Raw genomic sequence first — 19,893 nt, forward strand, 5'->3', positions numbered from 1 at the left:
ACGGCAACGGCATGGTGCTCTTTGGCTGGACAGGCAATCAGGAATTTAGACTACTGTAGGTGTTGACGAATGTGATAATGTATTTATAGCCTGCTTTGGGTGGAAGGGACCCGACAATGTCCATGGAGAGGAGCTGCCATGGTTTACTGGTGATGATGTTGCTGGATGGGCCCGGTGTTCTGGTGGTGTCTTTACCGAGTGCATATGCCCGGCAGGCTTAGACCACTTGCTTGGCCAGGTGGGAGGGGATTGGTGTCTAGTAGATGTAGTTGAAAATTTGTTGCAGTTTCTTTGTTCCGAGGTGTATCTCATTATCTGAATGTAAGTGGGCCATGGTGCCTAGGGCAGTGTCTGGGTCAAGTGCTATGTATCCTGAGTATGTGCACAGGTGGTCGCCGTGTCGCTGAAGTTTGGAGAATATGTGGGGTGGGATCCAGTTGGGCCAGTCATTACTGTAGGAGGCTGGGGGCGGCATGGATGGAGTTGATGGGCAGTTTGGATAGGGCGTCGGCATTTGTATGTAAGTTCCCTGGCTGATATGCGAAATCGAAGTTGAACTCCCCAAGGGCTTCTCTCCATCTGATGATCTGGGCATTGTGGGTTTCTGATTGCCAGAACCACTGGAGGGACAGGTGGTCAGTGATTATGGTGACGTGGGTGCCAGACAGGTAAGCCCGGAAGTATTCCAGGGCCCAGATGATGGCCAGGCATTCCCGCTTTGTGATGGCGTAATTTTTTTTCGGCCTGGTTAAAGGTATGGCTGCCGCAGGCGATGATATGTTCCTGCCCTTCCTGGACTTGAGCTAGGACGGCACCAATTGCAACTAAAGATACGTCGGTGTGCAGGCGAAAAGGCAGGGTTTAGTCCGGGAATGCGACTATTGGGGTGGTGATCAGTTGGTTTTTGAGGGTGTTAAACGCCTGTATGCGGTCTTCTGTCTAGGTGAAAGCTTCGCCCTTTTTTAAGTCGTGGAGAGGTTTTGCTATGTTTGCGAAACCCTTTACAAAACGCCTGTAGTATGATGTGAGGCCAATGAAGGTGTGGACTTCGTGGATGTCTTGGGGCAGGCGGAGGTCTGTGATGGCATGCTGCTAATCTGGGTCAGGTGCTATGCCCTCCTTGGAGATGACATGTCCCAGGAAGGAGACGGATCGTTGAGCTAAGACACACTTGGATGGCCGAAGCTTGAGCCGTGCTTGCCGGATTCTTAGGAAAACTTGTTGGAGGTGGTTGGCCCAGGTCCAGCTGAAAATAATTATGTCGTCTAGGTATGCGAGGCATATCTCCCAGGTGAGGCTGCTGAATTCTGTCTCCATCAGTCGGGAGAATGTCGCAGGGGTGTTGCAAAGGCCGAAGGGGAGGACGTTAAATTCGTAATGCTTCCTGTTACTCGTTGAAAATGCTGTTTTGCCCTGTGTTTGGGATGCACTGGGACCTGCCAGTATCCTGACTGCAGGTCGAGGGTGGAGAACTATGATACCCCGTATAGGGAGTCGAGAGAGTCATTGATCCTGGGCAGGGGTGTGGCATCCCTGGTGGTCACATCATTTAACCACCTGTAGTCTACGCAAAAGCGCATGGTGCCGTCTTTCTTTTTCACTAGGACGACGGGGGAGGACCAAGGGCTGGTGGATGGAGATATGATGCCAGCGTTTAGCACGTCCTGGACCTGCCGGTCTTCCTCAGCCCGTTGGTTAGGGTTTTTCCTCCTCGATGGTTGGCATATAGGCAGTCCTGTGTTGTGAATCTCGTGGGACAGGTATGTGGTGTGGCCAATGTCTGTTGGTCCCAGCGAGAAGATTTCTTTGAAGTCCAGGAGGAGGCGTTGAAGGCTGTCTGTTGTGATGAGAGGTGTTCATGTATAGGGGGTAGGGTGGCAGGGTGGAGGGAGGGGGAAGAGGCGCATAGTTCAGCTTCCTCCATCACACCTACCTGTAATGCCTTGTGGAGGGTGAGGGGGTGGTGGAAATGTTGGTAATGCACACTGCTCCGATGTTGGGGGGAAGGAAGGTGGGGGACAACAGGTACCAGGAGGAGATGGATCCCGTAGGTATGCTTGGGAAGAACAGGATGAAGTTTCTGGTGGACCGATGCAGGTGGAGTCAGGCCTCGTGGTTGGGGGGGGATGGTAAGGGTGAAGGCAATGGTGGCAGGGAGGGTGTTGGGTGGGGTAGTGGGGGGGGGACTAGGGGCTGCAGGAGGTAGGGTGGATGACATGATGGGGCAGGGAGGGGGGGTGAGTGTGCATGTACAATATGACTGAGGGGGGGGGATCTGGGGGTTTCCTGAAGTGGAGGCGCTGCTTGTGGCAATCGATGTTAGTGTGGATTTTTGCAGGAGATCCAGTCCCAGGTAGCCATCATATGCATGGCAGGTTGAGTCAGAGATAATAAATTGGTGTTGAGTAGGCACATTCTGGAGGGTTTCGGCACATAGGGCCCGGGTCTCCCCACGTATGGGCGGGGGGCCATCCCCCACGTCTACGAGATGGTCAGAAGTGGGGAGGAATATGCCGAAATCTCAGGAGTGGCAGGAGTAGAAACGGTGGTAGAGGCAGGACCTGGCTGCTTCTGTATCAACCAATAGCCTCGCTTTCACCCCGTTCAGCCTCATCTTGTCGTAGACTGGGGGACAGTATTTGTGTGAGGTGGACCCTGCCACTGTGGAGAGGTGTGGGGGTGGTCCTAAAAATCCAGCTGTTGCAGGGCATCCTCCTCTCTGAGCTCTGATTCCCCGGGCTCAGAGTAGTTGGTCGTGGGGGCCTCGTCCTTGCCATTGTCATCCTCTATGGATGAAACCTTATGGCGCCCCTGGTTGGCTGCCCTGCATCGGGCGGCCTTCAGCTGCTCGCTCATGTCATGTATGGGGCACCGATGGTTAAACGCCACGGGTTGATGGAGATGAGGTTGGTGTTTTCTCTGGGGTTGGGGTGCCTGTTGGTGGGGAGTGCCCTTGGCATGGTGGGTGAAGCTGAAAGAGCCGTGTTACTGGGGGGCGTCCAAGATTTGGGTTGAGGTGGTTTACGTGTCGGGACTCGGCTAACTGCCCCAATGTGTTTGGGGGTGGTGTGGGCGGCGAGGAGGCGCCTGACCAGCTGGATGTCTTTATCGAGGACCCTGCTTGGATCATAGATCGTAAAGTGCTCTCTGACAGCACTAGGGAGGATCCTCAGTAGGGTGCTGAAGTTGTGTTGATCCCGGATGGCGGCGGCGACTTCCGGGTAGGCGGTGGTGACGAGTTGCCTGGCCTGGATGAGGGTGTCGTCCAGACTTCCGTTGTAGGTGAGGGCATCTAGCTGAGAGAAGGCAACAACCTTCCCTAATGATGGCATGATCGTCTGGGTCACGATTTGCATGAATTGTGCCCGTGTCAGCTCAGGAACGATTTTTGCAGCGATACTGGAGACTGTTTTTCCCAGGTGTGGAAGGGTGACTGCGATCCATTCTCTGTCGTGTTCAAACATATGTACAATATAGGTTTCATCATCTCATGTATGTGTCTATTCGTATTGTTTGGGGTCAAACTCAGGTAACTGAATGTGAGGTTTGGAAGCCATTTTTGTTACTTTCCCTTTGTTCCTTGTTGCTCTCTGCTGGATCTAGAACCACCGCTAGCCACCAGTGTTATGCAGTGTGTTCAGAGTTCAACTTCTTGAACACAGAACACCTGCCTGGACTTGGGTTCTTTTGTTCAGGACTGTGCCAGAGCATGCAACAAAGGAATAGGGCTCAAACACAGGCTAACCAGTCTTAAACGTATATTACCTTACAAATATACAATGCAGGACACAATACATATAGCACAATACAACACTTATTGGTACATCAAATGGGAACACAGGCTAGATCACAGGTAGGTGCAGATGGCGGCCAGGTGTGGGAGGTGGGCTATCTAGGGTGTGCTCTCAGGAGAGGCACTCATCTCGGGCTGTGTAGTAGGGCGTCCTGTGTGGGCTGTAGGGCAGCGTGGTGGACGGCCCTCTCCTGGTGGGGCCCTTAGGTGTGTGGTGGCCCTCGGGACTAGGGCCAAACAGGGCTAGGAGGTGTGCTGCTTGGCACCTGCCCTTGGAAGTGGTGGGAGTCCTGTTGGGGGGTCCAGGCTGGTCCTGGCCTGGGGTCGTCAGGGCGGCCCTCGAGGGTCAAGGGCTGCGATCTCGTCAGGAAGGGGAGGCTGTCAGGGGCTGCCTGTGTCCACTCACTCCTGGGGAGTCCGACAGCAGCTGGGGGCGTCAAGGGCTCAGCTGCAGGGACAGGACACCTAGGCTCATGATGGGTCCACTCCACATGTCCTCCAACCGGACTCTGTAGGGGAGCAATCTCCACCCCTAATGGTGAGGGGGGAGCATGAGGGGTGTCTCACTTGGCCTCTGGAGGGGTGGGCTGAGCCAGGGATGCTGCCCTCTGTGGAAGCCTCCTGGGTAGTGGAGGAGAGAAGACCGGTGCTCGTTCCCTCTGCTTGGCAAGTCCGGAACTCCACTCCGGAGCAGTGGAAAGATATCCGGTGGATGCTTCTTCCACCTGGCAAGTCCGGTGGACATTACCAAGGCTCCTTTGTGGGGTAGTGAAGGAAGGAAGTCCTGTGGACGTTCCTCCCACCCGGCAAGTCCGGTGGACGTTACCGAGGCTTCACTTGTCCCGGGGGCAGCAGGTAGAGGAAGTCCGGTGGATGTTCCTTCTCCTGCGGTAAGTCCAGTGGACGTTACCAAGGTCCTGCTGCGGGGGAAAAGTAGCAGCCGAGGGGAATCCGGTGGAAGTCCCCTCTATGGCAGGTCCGGTGGACGCTACCAAGGCTTTGCTCCCTTCCCTGGGACGACAGGTGGGGGAAGTTTGGTGGACGTTCCTCCGATGGCAAGTCCGGTGGACGTTACCGTGCCCCTGCTTCCGTAGGTGGGTGGCAGAAGAGGGATATCCACTGGACACTCCCTTGACAGCAAGTCCAGTGGATGTTACTGTGCTGCTGCTTCCCTTGGAGTATGTAGGACTGGGTTTGGTGGTCTTTCCTCCTCTAGTGGCAAGTCCTGTGGACGTTACCAAGGGCTTACTTGGGACTGTATAAGAACAAGTCACACCCCGAGTCTGGTGAGCGCTGTCCTGGTTGGAGGGTAATGCAGTTGAGTGATACACTCCTCGCTGGTCTTGCTGGGTGGAAGAGGGGCATATGGTGGCAGAGGATGTGGACCTGTGTGGCTTGGGGCCCTTGTGCACCTCCCCGTGGCCTCCTCTTGGGGTGGTTGTCTTGCCCTCCCTGGTGTCTCCTCCTCGGGTGAGCATTTCAGTTGTTATTATTATTATTATTATTGTATTATATCCATGTCCCACACTGCCACATGCTCCAGCAGCAGTAGTTCAGTATAGGAAGGATGTTACCCAGTGAGTTGTTCTTCCTAGAGGCAGCCTTTCAGTGTACAACAATGCAGATCAGCACAGGCGTTGAATATAAACAAGCTTCTTACGTTCGTTGTCTTTATTTACCAAGTATTACACAGGCCCTGCTGCAGATGTTGCTGATTGCACTGCACAGTTGACCCTCGTGCAGTGTGGACCGTGTGGTGCAGTGAAAGGATCTGTCCCTTCTACCCTTGGGGTTAATTAAGATACAAATAAATGTGTGTGTGGATGAGTAAATTTGGAGTGTGTCATCCTGTCTTGGCTACCTCCCTTTCTTTGGGGAAAGCAGCTTAGGTTTGTAGATAGATAGAATTACACGGTATGCTCGCCAGCTACACTTCACAGAAATCACAAGTAGCCTACCAGAGCTACACTAACTTCACAAGGCTACTAGTCAAACTAAACTCAGAACTGAACTGAAAACCCTCCAATTCCTTCCCCATCCTTAAATAATCATGCATTACACTCGAATCTCTGAGCATACTCTAGCACAACAGTTGCCAAATCAAAGACATCCAAAACATGCCCGTTTCTTTACATTACATAGCACTGTAAATTATTTAGCATTCAAACTTGAAATTACATAATTTAAGTTACATAAATAAAACATTATAGAGAAAAAAAGAGCATAAAATTTAATGAATAATGCTCACAAATAGTAGGCTAACTGGCAAGTCTCACACGTAGCAGAAAAATTTGAGAATCGTCGGGAATTCGCCAGCACGACCTAACTGACAAATCACACTTCTCAACATTATTATTATTTTATGAGTGAATTATCCATCCATCCATCATCCAATCCTACATTGCCCCATGAGGAGCGTAGGAGCCTGGGGCTCGGCAGTTGGTCCCGACATTTAAGATGAGAGTGACCAGTCTCACTCATCCCTGAGTGGCATTATATGAGCAATCAACCCCAACCACTCCTTGGATATAAACCTTCACCAGCTCAATCCGACAGGAGCACAATAATTACCCACTAAACCACCAGGCGCCAAAATTTGGTTATATGGTTACCACCCAGCGTAGTTAATGGTTTCCTGGTGCACAGGAAACCATTTGGCTTGTCACTCAGTGTAGAGTCACCCACAGGCAGAAGGAAGTGGAAAGAATGAAGGAAGGAAAGAAGAGGGAGTGTAAAGTCACCCGAAGGCAGAAGGACAAGGAAAGAATGAGGGAAAGACAGACAGGAGAGAATGGAAGGAAAGACAGACAGAAGAGAATGGAAGGAAAGAAGGATGGAGAGGAAAGGAGTGAATTAATATTACTATTATTATGCGTGAATTTTTCTATTTGAATGTTGAATCAGGGATGTGTCATATCTCCATGGTTGTTCAATCTGTATATGGATGGAGTAAAAAAGGTACAGGGCAGCGGATGTTGGAGCGACCCTAATGAGAGTGGGCAGTGTTTGGAAAGCTGGAAACTCCCTGTTCTCTTGTTTGCAGATGACACAGTGTTGTTAAGACGAAGGGGAACTGCAAGGCTTGGTGAAAGAGTCTGGGAGTGTGTTTAAGAAACGGAATCTAAACGAAGAGTAAAATTATGGTGGTCCAGATAAAATAAGCCAGTGAATGTACAATGAGGCTAGACAAGGAGGAAATGGAAAATGTGAGCGCGTTTAAGTTTTTGGGTAGTGTGATAAGGATGTAAGTTTAGAAGGCAAAGTGCTTGAAAGGGTACAACAGGGAAGAAAGGTTGCTGGTTCTTCGAAAGCAGTGATAAGGAACAGGGAAATGAGCATGGAAGTAAAAAAAATTCACTGCATGAAAGTAGTGCGATACAAACCCTAACATATGGAAGTGAAGCTTTGACCTTGTTAGAAGGACACAAGTCAATAGTGAGAGCAGTGGAAATGAGTTATTTGAGAGGAGCATGTGGCGTTACGTGGAGAGACAGACTGACAAATGAGGAAGTGAAGGAGCGTCGTGGTGTGGATGTGATAGAAAGCGTTCGGAGAAATACATTGCGGTGGTTTGGCCATGTGGAGAGGATGGAGAGCGAGAGACCAACAAGGAGAGTGTATGAGTGAGGTGGAGGGGAGGAGAGGGGAAGCCAAGGATGAGATGGAGGGATGGAGTGGGGAGGTAGGCTATATGAATGAGAGGTGTGTGAGCTGGGAGCAGGGCAGTGAAATGGCATTGGACTAGGCGACATGGAGGAAGTTTGTTTGTGGCCACCCCTCACGGGATTGAGGCATCTTGCAATATATAGATTAATATACGCTTACTACTTCCGCATGGCTTTTCTGGAGGATTTGGTATAATTACATTCATAACTAAATTGTAATTTGTAATGAGTTTCTCCTCTGAAAAATCGCTAGCTCTTTTTCAGTTACGTGATGGCCAGCCAGGACAGGTGTAGTTAGGTTGGAAAGGCAGTTTTGACTAGTAACCAAGGAGACATCCCTTAAGGCAAGTCCATGCTACAACTCCCAGCTTCTTTTCAGTTTATGGCTAAGCATAGTCAGAATGAGGGGAATTTTGACTAGTAACTAAGGAGACCATAACTTGGCCCAGATTTTCATTCTTTTGTAAATTTCATTGCTCATTGGCAAAAAGATAGTGGTGTGGCTCTGCATTCATCCCACAGCATTTCTTCATCACTAGCTTCATATTCAAATATTAATCTTGTATTACAATTTAGCATTCAAGATGGAGAGATGGCAGTTTTAGACAATGTTAACTTATAATAACAAGGAGACGCAGTAGCTAATGCTACTGGAAATCCAAACCTCCTTCCTCACCCCAAAGTAGATTGAGATAGGGACCAGAGGGCCAGAAAATACAGTGCATATGATTAACCATAGTTTCAGTTGAATGAGCCACATTCCCATTCACTCACTATTCAAGCCTCTGGAATCCTGAAAGTGAATCCTAAGCCGCATTTTTGTCGTCCAAGCTGACAGATCGGATTTGAAGCCATCCTCGGTGTAACCAAGCTTTGCCATTTTTGTCAAACATGTGCTCCTCCATACATAAGTCACCCAACCAGCTCAGTGCCTTGTCAGTTTTAGGATATCAGATTCCATACCTCACTTACTTACCAACTCATTTACTGTATCCATTTACCTTTTTCTTGGTTTCCGACACCTGCCACTTTCAAACTCATTCTCATTCGCTTTTCACCACTCTGTTTACAGCCATTTTCTCCATGTGACCATACCATCTAAGCAGTCTTTTCAGCCCTGTTGTCTAGTCTTCCATACTCATCTTCCATGAATTACATACATTATTTCTTATACAATCCACTTTACACACCTCAGACACATTCCTAAATAATTCCATTCCCAAAATTCTAACTCTGGACGTTTTTCATGTCATATCAGTTTCACACCGGTACATTAATGTATGGACCAACGCACTTTCATGCCATCCCCTTATACACTTAGCATTCTGACCATGGTTTAGGACTGTATCAATGTCTTCATGGCATCAGCCACCTTCCGTGCCTGTGAAGTACAGCCAAGCTTCTGGGGTGCTGAATGGTGAGTGAAAGCATGTTTGACTTAATTCACTTGGCATACAGTTGACAGTTCTGCTTCTGTCTTGCTTTCCATCCTTGCATTCTGAACAGTATCCCACCCCAACCTCAGGTGGAAAAGAAATTAGCATGTTAACGATGATTTTGTTCAAATATACAACTTCAAACTGATTAAAAAATACAGAGATATTCTTGAAATGGTTTAGGGATACAAATACTCATCCCTTAACAAGTAATCAGTATAATATTACTCATCTCTTCACAAATGATAAAACTTCTCTTTATCCTGCAGTCAAACTGTGCTCATTCAGCATCACTCCTTCCACACCCATAAGTTTACCCAAGCTGTCACAGATTTCTCTCTCTAGCTTCCTTCAGTTTACAGTAACAGTATACAGTTACAGTACAGATTACTTACACAACATTCATTTTCCTTTCTCATGCAGTACTAAAAAAATACACATGAAACTAATAAGCAAGGTGTTATGCTAGGCACTGATAATGACCAAACAAACCTGGGTTTTGTGCCATGCGCAGTTAGAAATGTATGAAATTTTCATAATTGCTGGCAGACTCTGTTCTATTGATAACATACAGCAGTGGTACAGAATATACATTTATTACCATACTTCTGTTACAGTTAGTATAAAAATTAAACGCTAATTTTTTACACTTTCCTGGAGCTAATGATACATCATGCTTCAATACTTGAACATGAATCCCAGGCCTTGGCATTGCACATTTTCAAAATCCCTCTCAATGATGTACCTGGGCCACATTCATATGTACTGGGAAAAGTTACACCTTCATTTCTTTCATACAGAACATGCATTGTTTGCTCCCACTTTACAGGTGAGCAAATTTGCTTAGGCAATTGTTTCATGATGTGTGCCTCATTCTTGTATGGTTTCCCATCCACATTTGAATGAACTGGAACTAAGGGGGTTTCAATGTGGAGTTTCCGAAGAATCTGAAAAATACACAATCATCCAATATTTTATCATCCCTCTGAACTCATGTAGTTATCCCTGTTACAAATCATACAGTATGAAGCTCATTATGTATGGGATACAATATATCATGAGGCAGGAATTCTCGCTAGAACATGCTGACCCACCATTATAGCAACTTCGAAGCAGGAAACAAAATAAGCAAGGCTTTTGATATGTTGTTAATAATCTGATGTATAAACAGTATTACTACAGTATGATTTTCATACTGCCTATCACTGATTTTTTTATTTTTTTATTCAGCAATATATTCAAGCATCAAAAGTCAACAATTAAATAAAATCCACAAGTGCTGTACAGCACATAAAAAAAAAAATAAAAAAAAAAAATAATAATAATGAATTTAATAACTAAATAAAATAAAAGTATTACTCCAGTCATCATCCAATCAATTACTGCCTCATCAGGAGTTTAGCTGTCTAGGCCTTGGTTACCTAATCCAGATATTTAAAGCAAGAGCAACCAGCTGCAGACCTCTTTGTGGCATTATTTAAAAAATAAACCCCAACCACCTCTTAGAATTAGACCCTTATGGGCAGCATCAAGTTGGGATTGCCACAACTCAGTATACCAACAGCTGTCAAAAAATTATATGGGAGTAACATGGCAATAGGAAAAGTGTATGGTAGGATACTTATAGACAGAGTTAGAGAAAGAACAGAGAAATTAGTTGGAGAAGAACAGGGAGGCTTTAGGAAGGGAAGAGGTTGTGTAGATCAGATATTCATTCTTAGATCTTTAGTGGAAAAGTTTCTAGAGAAGGGAAAGAAGTTGTATGCGGCTTTCATGGATTTGGAGAAAGCATATGACAGGGTGGATAGACAAGGATTGTGGAAAGTGTTAAGAATATATGGAGTAGATGGGAAGTTGTTGAATGCTGTGAAGAGTATGTACGATGGTGCGAAGGCTGCAGTGCGTGTGGATGGTGAACTAAGTGAATTTTTCTCTTTGAAAGTTGGTTTGAAACAGGGATGTGTCATGTCGCCATGGTTGTTCAATCTGTACATGGATGGGGTAATAAAAGAGGTACAAGGTAGGGTAGTGGATGTTGGAGTGGCCCTGGTGAGAGAGGATAGTGTTTGGAAACTCCCTGTACTGTTGTTTGCAGATGATACTGTGTTGTTGAGTGAAGACGAAGGGGAGCTGCAAGGCTTGGTGGATGAGTTTGAGAGAGTGTGTAAGAAACGGAACCTAAAGGTGAATGTAGGGAAGAGTAAAGTGATGGTCTTTGAGAGAGGTGAAGTCAGTGAATGTATAGCGAGGTTGGATGGTGAGGAATTGGAAAATGTGAGTACGTTTAAGTATTTGGGTAGTGTGATGAGTAAGGATGGAGGTTTGGAGGGTGAAGTGCTTGAAAGGGTACAGCAGGGAAGAAAGGTTGCTGGTTCCTTGAAAGCAGTGATAAGAAACAGGGAAGTGAGCATGGAAGTAAAAAAGTTACTACATGACATTATTGTGATACCAACTCTAACGTACGGAAGTGAAGCTTGGACATTGTTGGAAGGACACAAGTCAAGAGTGAGAGCAGTGGAAATGAGTTATTTAAGAGGAGCCTGTGGAGTCACGTGGAGAGACAGGCTGACGAATGAGGATATAAAGGAGCGTTGTGGTGTTGATGTGGATGTGATAGGAAGCGTTGTGAGGAACACACTGAGGTGGTTTGGCCATGTGGAGAGGATGGAGGGTGAAAGACTGACGAAGAGAGTGTATGTGAGTGAGGTGGAGGGTGGAAGAGGGAGGGGGAGACCGAGGATGAGATGGAGGGATGGGGTGGAGAGGTATATGAGAGAGGGGGGTGTGAGTTGGGAGCAGGGTAGTGAAATGGCGGGGGACAGGGCGACTTGGAGGCGATTTGTTTGTGGCCACCCCAAACGGGATTGAGGCATCTGGCAATAGATAGATAGATAGATAGAACATGGCAATTGCACTACATCAGTAAACAGAACAAATGCCCAACCTGATCTCCCTGAATGCATAACTTCAGATAAAAAGGAATGTACAATTATTTACTTGCACAAAATTAAAGGGGTCTTAGCAGACAACCAGCACTCAACGTTAGGCAATGGCAAACTATTAATACTGCAAAACTTTGTGAATTATCACACAAAATGCCTATAAACAAATCCATAAGATAGTGCACTAATATTACCATTTAGAAACATAAAGGTACTGTACTATGAACTGGTAAAGAAAGGTTCAGTGCTCTGTCACATTAGTAGCTACTGTATATGAAAATTTTAACAGGTACGTAATAGCCAGAGCCATACTACCTATTGTAAGATGTTGAGGCTCATGGCTTGGCAACCACAGTCCTAAGCATTAATTCTGTCAATCTAGGTGATGGCCTTTATAGAGCTCACTGTTACTGTTACTGGTCAGCTTTATTTAACTTAAATTTGAGGAAGGACCTTGTACTGAAAGGATTTCTTGGTTTTGTAGGCTATATCTGAACCCTCCTGTTTGAAAAATCTGTCATCAGGAGACAGCAAGAATACGATTAGAAAATCCCCGAGGATAAGACAATTAAAGAACTGGTGACATTACACAATGAAAAACCTCCAGCTGCCTTATGGAAATTCAAACTCATGCATGTAAGACACAAGACTGTAATTCAAGCTAGTGGCCTTAGGACTGAATTCTGCTTTTTTCACTGAAAAAATCAATCATTCATGTGAAATGAGCCGTGACCATGGAGTAAAAGTTAAACTTTTCACAGCAATTTGCAGAAGTTCGAGCACTGTTCAACCATATTTACCATTTGTGCTGAATATTCTTTGACGCAGAACATTAAATATCTCGCATCCAGATGCCTTGGTATATGTACACAAACTCACTCTCTCCAAACGTATACAGTCATGTGTCGCACAACGTCCGACTGCACAACATCCATTTGCTTTAATGTCCGGGGACCCATAAGAACATAATAACAATAAAAAAACCCATCCGAAGAGCGGGACGTGGCGAGTGTATGTGGGTGCAAACCAGTGTTGCTGTGTGATGCTGTGACAGCCAGCCAGCATCCCAAAACAAAACAGTTATGCTGCCAGCCATACAATATGCAGTACATGTATAACCTATACACATACACTGTAATATTGTTCATGTCTTAATATTTTTCTTCTTTTCCCTTGATTACATAAATGCAGTAAAATGTTTACCGTATAACAGTATCATCAACACCAACCGCAGGCAGCTGCATCCAGTCGCATGTTTACCGCTGCTTTCGAATGTATCCTTGCATCAGGTTTACACAACAATCTACACTATCTAGGGTTGTTTTGATTTAAATTAAATTATTTAAAAAATATGATTTAAACTGATTTAAATGAGTGAAAGAAATCATGACTGTAATCAAAATGGAGTTTTTAAAATAAATTCATGCAGTACAGTGAAATGGAAGAAGATAGAGAATGCGATCTTTGTGTTTTGTACAGATGCATCAAGTGTGCTTGTCCTGTAGGCTTCTTGTACTGATCCTGTATCAAGTCAGGCACCTGAGAACCACCGCCTTCTTTTACAAGGCAAATATTCAAATGCTGAACACAGGGAAGAATGCTTTTTTCTTGATAATAAGAATAAATGTGATTATTTGTGGTAGGTGGTGGCGACCATCATCCACTCACTTGATGTAGTGCTGCCTACTTCCTTAGCTTTTATCATTCTTTTTCTGTGCCTGCCCTCCTCTCTTCCTATTTCTCCTATCTTTCCTGTCACTTCTTATTCTTTTTCTTTCCTTTACAGGTGGCTTTAAATTGAGTGACAAGCCAAATGGTTTCCTGTAAGCCAAGAAACCATTTACAACGCTGGGTGGTAACCATATAACCAAACCATACGTGCTCCCTACGTGTCAACAAGTGGGTTGGTGGAGGGTTGGTGCCCCTCCCTGTAAAACAACTAACTCAGTGTCAAATGGCCACCCTTTACGGGATTATGGTGTCTGGCAATAGATAGATAGACAGATAGATGTTCAGTGTCTACAACACTTCTTTGAATACAAGGTAACATGACTCAATCTAATGATTATGATCCAAATTTGACAAAATATAAAAGACAAGATGGCAACTTTCATCCTTATCTGACACAGTAATTCATCAGCATGAGTAACCTCCCACATACCAAGGAGTGCTAGCCTTTGGTGCATTTGCTTACTCCCACTTTCCGTTCACATTATCATTTTGTAAGCTTGTTTATTTGAACTTTGATATATAATCATGCTTAATGAATGCATTGCAGCAAGTGGGAGGAAAAACAACCCTGTATGGTACACTTTTAACAAAATTCCCAAAACTGATACCAAAATATGGTTTCACTTAACAATGGCAAAGGTTTAGTACAAAAAAATTGTCTTCATAAAGGTGAAAAAAATCAATTTAAATAATAAAAATCAAATTTATATAAAAATCAGTTACTGTATTTCTATTTTTTACAAAAACCAAAAATTTTTTCCCGAATCTTACGTTACATTGTAGCTCCAAAACTTAGCAGTATGAGTTCAAGTGATAGCAGTATCAAGAGACAAAGGAAAAGTATACCTGTATATATAGTACAATATACAGTATACAGTACAGTGCATAAGTTATGGTAGTCACTTAACGTCCAGATCCCTTAACATCCTATTCTTCAGAAAGTATCATGGACGCTGAGAGGTGCATGGCTGTATATACACATATACAGTAATCTCTCCAAGATCCGATGTAATAGAGCCAAAGGCATGTTTGGGACTTGGTTTTGTCCGGGACTTGGGAAAAATCCCCCTGGACAGGTAATTATTGACCCCAACCCAACATAACTTTGAAAGCCACCTAAATAACTCCTTACCGGACATGCACAGCATCTATTTAAGACCCTATGCAAATATATAAGGGACAGAAACCATGAAATAAATGAAATGGAACCAAAGAATGAGAAATTAGAAGTGAGTATGGAAAATATTTAGCAGTGTATAGGGTACTTACGACATGTCTGTGGCTGTCGCGAAGATTAACCTGCGTTCTCTATGGCTCTGACAGTGTAGAAGGTGCACTTGAAGCACGTACAGTAATCCAGTATTGCGCTGCATTTACTCCTTTGCACTGTGAATTATACCTGTTTAACACTGCACATTCTGTTCTTACTTGTGCCATGCCAGTTGCAACATGCCAGTGTTGCAGATGCACTTAATCATTTGCACTCTGAATTCTTATTTCTTAACACTGCACAACACTGTAAATTCCCATGTGGTCTAGTGGTAAGGTATTACAGTTTATTCACTGTCCACCACAAAAGTGAGAACATGGGCAGCCATGGCGACGAGCGTGCAGTCACAACGGTAGGTAGGCGGGAACTGGGGAGGATGAAGGGGCGCTCTAGTGGGCGTCGCCAGAACTATGTGCCAAAACACAGCTGTTCGTCACCACATGGCAAATTTAGAGTAGGGATGAACCTTTATCGGCTTTGTTTTTTGCCTTTGGACATTTTTTGGACATTTCTGGACCCAGGCTCAAAATGTCCAGGACTTAGGATGTCTGGGACTTAGGCATCCGGGTCTTAAAGGGATTACTGTATATATATATATATATATATATACAGTCAAGCTGCCTATGGCGTGTGCTTCTATGGCATGGTTTTCTATGACACGGCAAGGTGCCAAACCCAAAAAAATGAACCACGCACATTAACTATACCTATGGCGCTGGTGCGGCAAGGTTTGAAACATGTGGGCAAATTCCCCTGGAGGTTGGAGAGCCAACTTCAGCCCTCACCCGCCATTCAAGCCCCACTCAGTGTGTAGCTAGACCACTTGTTATCTGATCACCCTCCTGTTTTTTGTGCCTATTGTTACATATTGTAACACAGTACATGCATTGACTGACTGCTTGATTGTGTGCATGTGTAAAGTGGGGAAAAATGGGGAAAAGTGGAGTGAAAAGGGGGACTTTGGTTGACATCCAGAACCAAATTGCATTTTTTCCATAGGTTTAGTTATTTGTATGATGCGGTTTTCTATGGCACAGGCGCGGTCCAGAACCAATTAACTGTGCCTTAGGCAACTTGACTGTATATCCATATATATATATATATATATATATATATATATATATATATATATATATGTATATATGTATATTATATATATATATATATATATGTATATATATATATATACAGTATATATATATATATGTATATTATATATATAATATATATATATATATATATATATATATATATATATATATATATATATATATATATATATATATATATATGTATAATTATATATATATATATATATATATATATATATATATATGTATATGTATTTTATATATATATATATATATATATATATATATATATATATATATATATATATATATATATATGTATACAGTATATGTATATTATATACTGTATATATGTATATTACATATATATATATATATATATATATATATATATATATATATATATATATATATATATATATATATATATATATATATATGTATATATATATATATATATATATATATGTATATATGTATATATATATATATATATATATATATATATATATATACAGTAATCACTCTAATATCCGGACGCCCAATAACCGAACATCCCCACTAACCGAACCTTATCGTCCTGGGATCAAACATTCCCAAAATGGTCCGAAAATCCAAAAAAATTGGAAAAAAAAAAAATCAATTTTTTGCCGTCCGTAATTTGAACTTGCCGCGCGCGCCGCGTGAGAGCATTGTTTTGGTTCGTCATTCCTCCGACGTCCGATAGAGCGCCGCTGCATCCTCCCCACTTCCCGCCTGTCTCTCACCGCGACAAGACTTACGCTGTTCGCCATGGCTGCCCACGTGCTCGCTTTTGTGGTGGTGCCGTACTTGCTGCAAGGCCTCCTGCTGCTCTCTGCCGTACTCTTAGTGTGTGTGATGATGGCCCCGCCTCCTGAGAAAAGGAAGAGAGTGGTGTTGACTCTGGAGAAGAAACGGGAGATATTGGAGAAGGTTGATGCGGGTTGGTCTTCCTCTCACATTCTCCGCGAGTTCAACCTGGCCCGGTCGACTTTGTTCGATATCAAGCATTCCCGAGACAAGCTCAAGCAGTACACGGCTGACTTCTCGTCGAGAAGCAAACGCAACGTGGAGAGGAAGGTTATGTTTACCCCCAAGTATGCAGAGATCGACCGCTCCACGTTGATTTGGTATCGACAGCAACGTGCAGCTGGTGTGATGGTATGTGGAACGGAGCTGAAGGCTGCTGCTGAGAAGTTTGCAAGGCTTCACGACGCCCTTGACTTCAAGGCATCCGAGGGTTGGCTCTTCGCGTTCAAGTTACGACATGGCCTTACTAACCGTAAAGCACATGGCGAAGCATTGGACGCTAACGAGGATGGAGTGGACGAGTTTCGGCACAAGGTGAAAGGCTTGATCGACAGGGAGGGCCTCACTCTCGGTCAAGTCTATAACGCTGACGAAACTGGCCCATTCTATCGCTCGGTGCCAACGAACACTCTCGCCGATGAGACGGAGAAGCGTGTACCTGGCCGCAAGCTTTCTAAGGAACGGATATCTGCTTTGTGTTGTGCCAATGCTAACAGCATGCACCGGCTTAAGCCCGTTATTGTTGGCCGTGCAAAGCAGCCTCGGTGCCTTCGTGGGGTGATGGATGTCCTTCCTGTCGTATGGTACCATTCTTTGAAAGCATGGTTCACAGCTGTGATTTTCAAAGACTGGTTTCACCATCACTTCGTCAAGGAGGTCATACATTACCAGACGAAGACACTGGGAATTCCTCGCGACCAGGTAAAGGCTCTCCTTCTCCTCGACAATGCACCTGCCCACCCATGCGACAAGGACTTGGTTGCTGAGAATGGCCGTATTAGGTGCATGTTTCTGCCACCTAATACGACTGCTCTCATTCAACCAATGGACCAAGGAGTGATCGTGGCAACAAAGCGCCTGTACCGTCGGAAGTTCCTGGACGAGGTGATGGTGGTTCTCGAGGACGAGGACGAGCGCAGGGAAGGACGTGACACTCGAGGCAAGCGGACTTTGGAAAACCTTCGCCGCTACAACATCGTCTGCGCTGTACAACTGGGCTAGTGCATGGAAGGAAGTCCCTGTGAAAACTCTTGAAAATGGTTGGTCTCGTCTGCTTCTCGGAACGGATGTGGAGTACGATTTCCTAGGGTTTGACGTGGATGACTTCCATGCACGGCTACGTACGCACGGCGACGATGTTGATGTGGACGATGTTCGTGAGTGGTTGGACGACGACGAGGGCGATCCTGGGTATCAGACGTTGTCTGATATCGAGAGCGCGTCTTCGGTTGCTGGTGTCAGTCCCGAACTTGAAGATTCCGACGACGAAGGCGATGATGATGCAGACTCCGCCCAGCAGGACACTACTCCAGCCATCCCCAAGCTGAGCGCACTCCGGGAACATCTAGAGTTTGTCCTAGACTACCTGGAACACCCGGACTGCGACAGGGAGATGGGGCCCTTGGGACTCGTGGAGGAAGTGCGTGCTTTCCGGCAGCGCATCATCAATCGCCAGAATCGTCGGTCCTTGCGTCAGTCAACGATTGACAGTTTTTCAGGCCCGTGACCCCCGCTGTGCCAAGCCCTAGTTCCACTCCGTTGCCTCCCCAAGACAGGCCCTCATGCTCCGAGCCACAGCCCAGCACATCAGCTACAGTGGAGTCACCGCTCGACGTGAGTTTGCGGCTGTCTTCAGAGTCTTCTGTAGTCGGTACGCCATCACCACTACCCACCGATGCACCCCTTGGACGCCTGCCAGTGATACTCTCGGGCTCTGACAGTGAATAAACAGCAAGAACTTCTCCACTAGACCACACGGGAATTTTGAGTGTTGTGCAGTGAAAAAAACGGTGTGTTGTGTTAAGGTTTTCAAGTTGGGAGAAAAGACTAAGTAGAAAAGAAATTTAACGTAACTAACCTTCTTTGTTTTGGCTTTGGAAACTTAAAAAAACTTGGGAAAAGTTAATGTGCAACACTTAAATTTAATGGAACATTATTTGTTCTAAAGTGAACACTGTGAAAAGAACGGACTTTTGTGTGTTAGTGACTAAGTTCAGTGCAAGACTTCAGGAAGAGTGTAGTGCAAGTGCTTCAGGAAATCGTTCTTACCGTCAGAGTCCGAGAGGAGGCGGTTATTCATCGAGGTGGCCAGGGACTTGCTGTAAGTAGCCAGAATGTTTCATGTTGTACTATTTTCCATACTATATTTACCAGAATGTTTCATATTGTATTTTTTCCCATACTATACTTACCAGAAAGTGTCATACTGTACTTCTTTCCATACTAAACTTACCTCATGCATGTGCAGTAGGAATGTGTTTTTCAGAGTTCGGTTAGGTTCGGTTAGGTTAGGTTCGGTTAGAGTCCATAAGTACCAGAATGTTTATTAATGTATGAACATACTTCTAAACCCACATTTTATGTTTCTATTGCATTTATTTCAGTCATTTATGTGCCTTATTGGTGTGATTTGGGTGTTAAATAGGTGCTATGCATGTCCGGAGGGAGTTGTATAGGTGTTTCTCTGTGTTAGGGTCCGTAAGTACAAGTCCATAAGCTGGGGCCCAATATCCGGACGAAACCAATATCCGAACCTACCGATGGCTCTATTGATCCGGATATTGGAGGGGTTACTGTATATATATATATACAGTAAACCCTCAAAGATCCGAACTAATTGGGGCTATAACCCTGTCCGGATCTCGAAAAATCCGTATCTTCCAGAAATTATATAAATTTGCTCGTATGAAAGAAAACTTATGGTGGTTTAGGTATAACTTAATGCAAAATAAAAATAAAAAGTTATTTTTTTATATTCACCTTGCCAAAGTGTCACTTCTGTTGTTCATCCTCAGGTTCTAGTGGGGGTGCCTCTGACTTCTTAATCAGAGTCCACTCAAAACGATGCTTCACTTGGGAACTGGGACCTGCACTTCCACTTCCACCTGCCTTGGCAGCAAAACCACAAAGCTTGG

The 19,893-nt window shown here is 44.8% G+C and overlaps 1 protein-coding gene across 3 annotated transcripts in view; it reads right to left on the minus strand.

The window, feature by feature from the left end:
- Positions 1–9,096: 9,096 nt before the first annotated feature.
- beg (malonyl-CoA-acyl carrier protein transacylase beg) overlaps positions 9,097–19,893 on the minus strand; it is a 96,162-nt gene continuing 85,365 nt past the window's right edge. For all 3 annotated transcript variants that reach the window (XM_080287295.1, XM_080287300.1, XM_080287291.1), the window contains one exon: positions 9,097–9,841. In XM_080287295.1, coding sequence (XP_080143421.1) covers positions 9,566–9,841 — 276 coding nt within the window. In that variant the 3' untranslated portion in view covers positions 9,097–9,565. The remainder of the gene's footprint in view (positions 9,842–19,893) is intronic.

The sequence above is a fragment of the Coenobita brevimanus genome, chromosome 14 (assembly GCF_032717465.1).
Source record: "Coenobita brevimanus isolate Jiangsu-jjx chromosome 14, ASM3271746v2, whole genome shotgun sequence".
Taxonomy (NCBI): domain Eukaryota; kingdom Metazoa; phylum Arthropoda; class Malacostraca; order Decapoda; family Coenobitidae; genus Coenobita; species Coenobita brevimanus.